Source organism: Oncorhynchus masou, unplaced genomic scaffold (assembly GCF_036934945.1).
Source record: "Oncorhynchus masou masou isolate Uvic2021 unplaced genomic scaffold, UVic_Omas_1.1 unplaced_scaffold_4145, whole genome shotgun sequence".
Lineage (NCBI taxonomy): Eukaryota > Metazoa > Chordata > Actinopteri > Salmoniformes > Salmonidae > Oncorhynchus > Oncorhynchus masou.
Window position 1 is genome coordinate 19,708 of NW_027010543.1, and position 11,158 is coordinate 30,865.

General features: G+C 42.3%; 1 protein-coding gene across 1 annotated transcript; it reads right to left on the reverse strand.

The window, feature by feature from the left end:
• Nucleotides 1–5,620: 5,620 nt before the first annotated feature.
• LOC135534918 (pecanex-like protein 2) lies at nucleotides 5,621–9,463 on the reverse strand (the record flags this gene model as incomplete). Its single annotated transcript, XM_064961716.1, has 5 exons — nucleotides 9,446–9,463; nucleotides 8,473–8,629; nucleotides 6,514–6,767; nucleotides 6,023–6,256; nucleotides 5,621–5,741 (listed from the first exon to the last, which is right to left on the reverse strand). Coding segments are annotated over exons 1-5 (784 nt in total), but the record flags the coding sequence as incomplete, so codon positions are not given.
• Nucleotides 9,464–11,158: the final 1,695 nt, after the last annotated feature.

Genomic DNA, 11,158 nt, shown 5'->3' on the forward strand with positions numbered 1-11,158 from the left:
AACACAACATGTCTGGAGGGTAATAAAACCCCATTTATAACACAACATGTCTGGAGGGTAATAAGCCCCATATATAACACAACATCCATGGAGGGTATTAAACCCCATATATAACACAACATCCCTGGAGGGTAATAAAACCCCATATATAACACAACATCCCTGGAGGGTAATAAAACCCCATATATAACACAACATCCCTGGAGGGTAATAAAACCCCATATATAACACAACATCCATGGAGGGTAATAAACCCCATATATAACACAACATCCCTGGAGGGTAATAAACCCCATATATAACACAACATCCCTGGAGGGTAAAAAAAACCCATATATAACACGGCTGGAGGGTAATAAACCCCATATATAACACAACATCCCTGGAGGGTAATAAAACCCCATATATAACACAACACAACATCCCTGGAGGGTAGTAAAACCCCATATATAACACAACACAACATCCCTGAAGGGTAATAAACCCCATATATAAAACACCACAACATCCCTGGAGGGTAATAAAAACCCCTATATAACACAACATGTCTGGAGGGTAATAAAACCCCATTTATAACACAACACAACATCCATGGAGGGTAATAAACCCCATATATAACACAACACAACCTGCCCTGGAGGGTAATAAAACCCAATATATAACACAACATGTCTGGAGGGTAATAAAACCCCATATATAACACAACATGTCTGGAGGGTAATAAAACCCCATATATAACACAACATGTCTGGAGGGTAATAAATCCCCATATATAACACAACATCCCTGGAGGGTAATAAAACCCCATATAAAACACAACACAACATCCCTGGAGGGTAATAAAACCCCATATATAACACAACACAACATCCCTGGAGGGTAATAAAACCCCATATAAAACACAACACAACATCCCTGGAGGGTAATAAACCCCATATATAACACAACACAACATGTCTGGAGGGTAATAAAACCCCATATATAACACAACATGTCTGGAGGGTAATAAAACCCCATATATAACACAACATGTCTGGAGGGTAATAAATCCCCATATATAACACAACATGTCTGGAGGGTAATAAACCCCATATATAACACAACATGTCTGGAGGGTAATAAAACCCCATATATAACACAACATGTCTGGAGGGTAATAAACCCCATATAAAACACAACACAACATCCCTGGAGGGTAATAAAACCCCATATAAAACACAACACAACATCCCTGGAGGGTAATAAAACCCCATATAAAACACAACACAACATCCCTGAAGGGTAATAAAACCCCATATATAAAACAACATCCCTGGAGGGTAATAAAACCCCATATATAACACAACATGTCTGGAGGGTAATAAAACCCCATATATAACACAACATGTCTGGAGGGTAATAAAACCCCATATATAACACAACATGTCTGGAGGGTAATAAAACCCCATATATAACACAACATGTCTGGAGGGTAATAAACCCCATATAAAACACAACACAACATCCCTGGAGGGTAATAAAACCCCATATAAAACACAACACAACATCCCTTGAGGGTAATAAAACCCCATATAAAACACAACACAACATCCCTGGAGGGTAATAAAACCCCATATATAACACAACATGTCTGGAGGGTAATAAATCCCCATATATAACACAACATGTCTGGAGGGTAATAAAACCACATATATAACACAACATGTCTGGAGGGTAATAAAACCCCATATATAACACAACATGTCTGGAGGGTAATAAATCCCCATATATAACACAACATGTCTGGAGGGTAATAAACCCCATATATAACACAACATCCCTGGATGGTAATAAAACCCCATATAAAACACAACACAACATCCCTGGAGGGTAATAAAACCCCATATAAAACACAACACAACATCCCTGGAGGGTAATAAAACCCCATATATAACACAACCTGTCTGGAGGGTAATAAAACCCCATATATTACATTTACATTTAAGTCATTTAGCAGACGCTCTTATCCAGAGCGACTTACAAATTGGTGAATTCACCTTCTGACATCCAGTGGAACAGCCACTTTACAATAGTGCATCTAAATCATTTAAGGGGGGGTGAGAAGGATTACTTATCCTATCCTAGGTATTCCTTGAAGAGGTGGGGTTTCAGGTGTCTCCGGAAGGTGGTGATTGACTCTGCTGTCCTGGTGTCGTGAGGGAGTTTGTTCCACCATTGGGGGGCCAGAGCAGCGAACAGTTTTGACTGGGCTGAGTGGGAACTGTACTTCCTCAGTGGTAGGGAGGCGAGCAGGCCAGAGGTGGATGAACGCAGTGCCCTTGTTTGGGTGTAGGGCCTGATCAGAGCCTGGAGGTACTGCGGTATATAACACAACATGTCTGGAGGGTAATAAACCCCATATATAACACAACATCCCTGGAGGGTAATAAACCCCCATATATAGCACAACACAACATCCCTGGAGGGTATAACCCCCATATATAACACAACACAACATCCCTGGAGTGTAATAAACCCCATAAATAACACAACATCCCTGGAGGGTAATAAACCCCATATATAACAACGCAACATGTCTGGAGGGTAATAAAACCCCATATATAACACAACATCTCTGGAGGGTAATAAACCCCATATATAACACAACCTCTCTGGAGGGTAATAAAACCCCATATATAACACAACACAACATCCCTGAAGGGTCATAAACCCCATATATATAACACAACACAACCTGTCTGGAGGGTAATAAAACCCCATATATAACACAACACAACATGTCTGGAGGGTAATAAAACCCCATATATAACACAACACAACATCTCTGGAGGCTAAAAAAAACATATATAACACAACATCCCTGGAGGGTAATAAAACCCCATATATATATAACACAACACAACATCCCTGGAGATTAATAAAACCCCATATATATAACACAACACAACATCCCTGGAGTGTAATAAACCACATAAATAACACAACATCCCTGGAGGGTAATAAACCCCATATATAACACAACCTCTCTGGAGGGTAATAAAACCCAATATATAACACAACACAACATCCCTGAAGGGTCATAAACCCCATTTTTATAACACAACACAACCTGTCTGGAGGGTAATAAAACCCCATATATAACACAACACAACATGTCTGGAGGGTAATAAAACCCCATATATAACACAACACAACATCCATGGAGGCTAAAAAAAACATATATAACACAACACAACATCCCTGGAGGGTAATAAAACCCCATATATATAACACAACACAACATCCCTGGAGGGTAATAAAACCCCATATATATAACACAACACAACATCCCTGGAGGGTAATAAAACCCCATATATAACACAACATGTCTGGAGGGTAATAAAACCCCATATATAACACAACATGTCTGGAGGGTAATAAACCCCCATATATAGCACAACACAACATCCCTGGAGGGTATAACCCCCATATATAACACAACACAACATCCCTGGAGGGTAGTAAAACCCCATATATAACACAACACAACATCCCTGGAGGGTAATAAAACCCCATATATATAACACAACACAACATCCCTGGAGGGTAATAAAACCCCATATATATAACACAACACAACATCCCTGGAGGGTAGTAAAACCCCATATATAACACAACACAACATCCCTGGAGGGTAGTAAAACCCCATATATAACACAACATCCCTGGAGGGTAATAAACCCCATATATAACACAACACAACATCCCTGGAGGGTAGTAAAACCCCATATAAAACACAACATCCCTGGAGGGTAATAAACCCCATATATAACACAACACAACATCACAGGAGGGTAATAAACCCCATATATAACACAACACAACATCCCCGGAGGGTAATAAAACCCCATATATAACACAACACAACATCCCTGGAGGGTAGTAAAACCCCATATATAACACAACAACATCCCTGGAGGGTAGTAAAACCCCATATATAACACAACACAACATCCCTGGAGGGTAGTAAAACCCCATATATAACACAACATCCCTGGAGGGTAATAAACCCCATATATAACACAACACAACATCCCTGGAGGGTAGTAAAACCCCATATATAACACAACATCCCTGGAGGGTAGTAAAACCCCATATATAACACAACATCCCTGGAGGGTAATAAAACCCCATATATAACACAACACAACATCCATGGAGGCTAAAAAAAACATATATAACACAACACAACATCCCTGGAGGGTAATAAAACCCCATATATATAACACAACACAACATCCCTGGAGGGTAATAAAACCCCATATATATAACACAACACAACATCCCTGGAGGGTAATAAAACCCCATATATATAACACAACACAACATCCCTGGAGGGTAATAAAACCCCATATATAACACAACATGTCTGGAGGGTAATAAAACCCCATATATAACACAACATGTCTGGAGGGTAATAAACCCCCATATATAGCACAACACAACATCCCTGGAGGGTATAACCCCCATATATAACACAACACAACATCCCTGGAGGGTAGTAAAACCCCATATATAACACAACACAACATCCCTGGAGGGTAATAAAACCCCATATATATAACACAACACAACATCCCTGGAGGGTAATAAAACCCCATATATATAACACAACACAACATCCCTGGAGGGTAGTAAAACCCCATATATAACACAACACAACATCCCTGGAGGGTAGTAAAACCCCATATATAACACAACATCCCTGGAGGGTAATAAACCCCATATATAACACAACACAACATCCCTGGAGGGTAGTAAAACCCCATATATAACACAACATCCCTGGAGGGTAATAAACCCCATATATAACACAACACAACATCACAGGAGGGTAATAAACCCCATATATAACACAACACAACATCCCCGGAGGGTAATAAAACCCCATATATAACACAACACAACATCCCTGGAGGGTAATAAAACCCCATATATAACACAACACAACATCCCTGGAGGGTAATAAAACCCCATATATAACACAACATCCCTGGAGGGTAATAAACCCCATATATAACACAACACAACATCCCTGGAGGGTAGTAAAACCCCATATATAACACAACATCCCTGGAGGGTAGTAAAACCCCATATATAACACAACACAACATCCCTGGAGGGTAATAAAACCCCATATATAACACAACATCCCTGGAGGGTAATAACCGCATATATAACACAACACAACATCCCTGGAGGGTAGTAAAACCCCATATATAACACAACACAACATCCCTGGAGGGTAATAAAACCCCATATATAACACAACATCCCTGGAGGGTAGTAAAACCCCATATATAACACAACACAACATCCCTGGAGGGTAGTAAAACCCCATATATAACACAACACAACATCCCTGGAGGGTAATAAAACCCCATATATAACACAACACAACATCCCTGGAGGGTAATAAAACCCCATATATAACACAACACAACATCCCTGGAGGGTAGTAAAACCCCATATATAACACAACACAACATCCCTGGAGGGTAGTAAAACCCCATATATAACACAACACAACATCCCTGGAGGGTAGTAAAACCGCATAACATGAAAGGAATTAATATTTGACAGTTATGGAAGGTTCCCCTGTTGGACATGTTGTGAGATGCAGTCCCCAAGGATCTCCTGCCCAGCACAGACAAGGCATAGCACAGAGTGGCCAGAGGGGAGTCCTCGTCACAGTCCACAGGCTGGCAAAACACAAGGGTCCAAGGCCATCAGTGTTCACATCCTCTGAAATGACCAGCAGCAAGGAAACCAAAGGTACAACATGGGGTCATCAAGACTGCAGGTCTTGATAGGACCGTGTTTTTTCCCCTGACCACATGACCTTATCAGGAAGCATGAAAAATAAGCTAGACTTTGGCAAGGAGTTTTCCTGACAAGGAAAAATGAACTAGACAAGGGCCTGGAGTTTTCCTTACCACATGCATTATTGTACTGTGCATTGCAATCTCACATCTCCACTCACCTCCTCCAGTTTGTTGGCACAGTACTGGATCCACTCCAGATAGATGTTACAGAAGCTGGCCCTGGTGACGCCCTGGAGGCAGTGGACGTAGTCCTCGTCTATCTTAATGCTGAGCACGGCCGGGTCTCTCTCTATGTGGTGCCACTTGGTGTAGGACACCAGAGCCTTCGTGATAGAGGGATCCTTGATCCACGTCTGTAGCTTCAGGGACTGGATCAGGTAGTAGATTATGCTCTAGAGGTGAAACAATAGGGAATAAGTATTGATGATGAAATATATATTTTTATTGCCTACTCCTCGCTTGCAAAGGTTTTTAAGCTCAGCAGTTAAGCTCAGACTTAATTGCTTTTGAAATAAAAGCAGTAATGAATTACAAAGATGTTGAAAGTATAAAAATACATTAATATTAAACTGCTTAGATCATAGGTTAAATTCAAATTCAAGTCTTTATTGTTTGTTACATCTCCATAAGACGTCAAAAGGTCTACTACCTTCAGATAGTAGCTGACGAGCAGTTTGCGCAGGTCGTACACCTGCAGCATGGTGGCAGCGTTGTTCTCGCTGATGCTGTAGCCCTCCAGCAGGTACTTGGTGGTGGTGACCTCCCAGGCCAGCCATCGCAGGTTAAAGGCCGCGTTGCAGGACAGGACGTTTGGCAGGTGGCCCGGCTCACAGCAGCAACAGGAATCGTCCTCCTCCACCCCCTCAGTGATGGCCTCTACCTCCCTCTGCTGGCAGTATGTACCTGGGGAGGAAAGGAGATACCTAGTCAGTAGCACAACTGAATACATTAAACCAAAATATGTTTTCCGCATTTAACCCAACCCCTCTGAATCAGAAGGAGAAGGACCACAGACCATCATGTTAATGGTGATTGTACGTCAGTGGTCGAGATGTGGGGCTTATGATTATTAGAAAACAATTTCAAAGAAAATGTCATACATTTTTAAGAAACTTGTAACATTCACCACAGTCAAGATATTTCCCATATCAGTAGAATGATCATAGCCACAGAGTACTTACAGGTATATACAGTGCAAAAGGAAAATAGGAAAATATTCAGACCCCTTGACTTTTTCCACATTTTGTTAGGTTCTAAAATTTATACAATTGTTTTTCCCCTCATTAATCTACACACATTAATCCATAATAACAAAGCCAAAAAAGTTTGAGACATTTTTGCTAATTTATTTAAAAAAAAAACTGAAATATCACATTTACATTTACATAAATATTCAGACCCTTTACTCAGTACTTTGTTGAAGCATCTTCGGCAGCGATTACAACCTCAAGTTTTCTTGGGTACAACGCTACAAGCTTGGCACACCTGTAATTGGTTTCTCCCATTCTTCTATCCAGATCCTCTCAAGCGCTGTCAGGTTGGGAGCATGCTGCACAGCTATTTTCAGGTCACTCCACAGATGTTCGAGCACTGGCTGGGCCACTCAAGGGCATTCAGAGACTCCTTTGTTGTCTTGGTTGTGTGCTTATGGTCGTTGTACATTGCTCCATTCATCATTTTCTCGATCCTGAAGAGTCTCCCAGTCCTTGCCGCTAAAAAACATCCCCACAGCATGATGTCGCTACCACCATGCTACACAATAGGGATGGTGCCAGTTTCCCTCCAGACTTGACGCTTGGCATTCAGGCCAAAGAGGTGCATTTTGGCAAACTCCAAACTTTAGGTGCCTTTTGGCAAACTCAAAGCAAGCTGTCATTTGCCTTCTGGCCACTACCATAAAGGCCTGATTGGTGGAGTGTTGCAGAGATGGTTGTCCTTCTGGAAGGTTCTCCCATCTCCACAGAGAAACCCATATCCCATCTCCACAGAGGAACTCTAGAGCTATGTCAGAATGACCATCGGGTTATTGGTCACCTCCCTGACCAAGGCCCTCCACCGATTGCTCAGTTTGGCCCGGGCAGCCAGCTCTAGGAAAAGTCTTGGTGGTTCCAAAGTCTTGGTACCCTTCCCCAGATCTGTTGTCAGCACAATCCTGTCTTGGAGCTCTATGGACTCTAATTCCTTTGACCTCATGGCTTAGTTTATGCTCTGACATGCACTGTCAATTGTGGGACCTTATATAGGCAGGTGTGTGCCTTTCTAAATCATGTCCAATCAATTGAATTTACCACAGGTGGACTCCAATCAAGTTGTCGAAACATCTCAAGGATGATCAATGGAAACAGGATGTACCTGAGCTCATAGCAAAGGGTCTGAATACTTGTGTAAATAATAAATTATACATTTGCAAAAATGTAGAAAAACCTGTTTGCACTTCGTCATTATGGGGTACTATGTGTAGATTGCTGAGGATTTTTAAAAATTGAATCCATTTTGTAACAAAATGTGTAACACTCAAGGGGTTTGAATACTTTCCGAAGGCAGTGTAGGTGTATATGGCTCTGGGCGTGGTATAGTGCTCCTCATTGTGTATTAGTCAGTATCTGACCTCTGAACTCCAAGCCTCGGAGATGGAAGGTGACCAAGCCGTTGCCAATCTCGATGAGGTGAACGAAGGCGTTGAGGTAGTCAGAGGCCAGGATGAAGCAGTCTCCAGAGCTGTAGTTCCCCCAGCGGCCCAGCACCAGGTCACCACACAGAGAGTGCTGCAGAGAGCGTGTCAGTACTCATAGAAGATGGAGTTCAGATTGTTGTCGTCACATCCTGGAGGAATAAAAGTTTATGTAAAATACACTGATTGACATGACCAACAAAACAACATGTATTAACCATGAGAAAATCATTGTCGAGTTGAGAAATTTGAAATCAGCTTCTCCGGTTAATGTTAATTAGGGACGAGAACATGATCAAGTTTATTAAATAAATGTAATATTTTACCTGTCTTTTTATCAACCTGAGATACCAGTCTGCTATTGGCGTTGTCAATACGTTTGGTGCTGCAAAATGGTACCAAACCAAGATTAGGGAGACAGTACATTCATTTACATACAACAAACATAGTCTAACATACAATAGAGAGAATTCTGGTTTCTTCTTAGGACCGGTGTTAGTTATAGTTAAAATAGTTATATAAATCCTCAACAATAACTCAGTGACTGGAGTAGAGGTGCTAGACTATCTGTCTACGCCGAGACCACTTCGCTGATAGCTGAGTGTATGACATCGTCTCTGACACGGAAATGTCCTTATATGGATGTCAACAGGGGCTCTAGGATGCCACTTGCATATTTTCTGAGTAGATTAGAAACAGACTAACAATTGATTATTGACAGTGACCTCACTCGATGGTTTGGTCATAGACTCAAACTGATTTGGACGTCCCTCATCTTGTCCCATCTCTGAGGCTGGATAGATGGGGGGCCATCGACACACTGTGGTCGTTTAAGGGCATATTGCCAGATTCAGACAATAAGCCGTTTTTCTACTTACCCAGTGTCAGATGAACTCATATGCTACAGTACCTGTCGACTTTCAGTCATTGCTCTAACACTAGTTTTCTAGCGAAACTACCTTTAACTTCCTTCATACTGCATGCAGAAACATTAAAATGGTATCCACAGGTTCATCGGACTCTGGGGAAGTAGATAATCTTGCAGTATCCCTTTAAGGTAAATGTTTTAAAGGGCTTAATTGTGCTTTATCTCATGCTGTGGGCGATGAAAGGTCATTACTTCTGTTGAATCTGACAATTAATCTTAATGGTTGTACAGTCGTCTCAAATAAAACTGTGAAGGACCTCGCCGTTACTCTGGACCCTGATCTCTCTTTTGAAGAACATATCAAGACCATTTCAAGGACAGCTTTTTCCATCTATGTAACATTGCAAAAATCAGAAACTTTCTGTCCAAAAATTATGCAGAAAAATTAATCCATGCTTTTGTCACTTCTAGGTTAGACTACTGCAATGCTCTACTTTCCGGCTACCCGGATAAAGCACTAAATAAACTTCAGGTAGTGCTAAATACAGCTGCTAGAATCCTGACTAGAACCAATTTTTTTTATCATATTACTCCAGTGCTAGCCTCTCTACACTGGCTTCCTGTCAAAGCAAGGGCTGATTTCAAGGTGTTACTGCTAACCTACAAAGCATTACATGGGCTTGCTCCTACCTATCTCTCTGATTTGGTCCTGCCGTACATACCTACACTTACGCTACCGTCACAAGACGCAGGCCTCCTAATTGTCCCTAGAATTTCTAAGCAAACAGCTGGAGGCAGGGCTTTCTCCTATAGAGCTCCATTTTTATGGAACGGTCTGCCTACCCATGTCAGAGACGCAAACTCGGTCTCAACCTTTAAGTCTTTACTGAAGACTCATCTCTTCAGTGGGTCATATGATTGAGTGTAGTCTGGCCCAGGAGTGGGAAGGTGAACGGAAAGGCTCTGGAGCAACGAACCGCCATTGCTGTCTCTGCCTGGCCGGTTCCCCTCTTTCCACTGGGATTCTCTGCCTCTAACCCTATTACAGGGGCTGAGTCACTGGCTTACTGGGGCTCTCTCATGCAGTCCCTGGAAGGGGTGCGTCACCTGAGTGGGTTGATTCACTGATGTGGTCATCCTGTCTGGGTTGGCGCCCCCCCTTGTGTTGTGCCGTGGCGGAGATCTTTGTGGGCTATACTCAGCCTCGTCTCAGGATGGTAAGTTGGTGGTTGAAGATATCCCTCTAATGGTGTGGGGGCTGTGCTTTGGTAAAGTGGGTGGGGTTATATCCTTCCTGTTTGGCCCTGTCTGGGGGTGTCCTCGGATGGGGCCACAGTGTCTCCTGACCCCTCCTGTCTCAGCCTCCAGTATTTATGCTGCAGTAGTTTATGTGTCGGGGGGCTAGGGTCAGTTTGTTATATCTGGAGTACTTCTCCTGTCCTATTCGGTGTCCTGTGTGAATCTAAGTGTGCGTTCTCTAATTCTCTCCTTCTCTCTTTCTCTCGGAGGACCTGAGCCCTAGGACCATGCCCCAGGACTACCTGACATAATGACTCCTTGCTGTCCCCAGTCTACCTGGCCGTGCTGCTGCTCCAGTTTCAACTGTTCTGCCTTAGTATTATTCGACCATGCTGGTCATTTATATTTATAGCTTCATCCCAGCAACTGTCATCAACAAGACATCACAGCTGGATGGAGACACAGAGACCTGAGCAACTCAGGCGCACAGACGGGACACAGCGGAGCAAAGCAAAG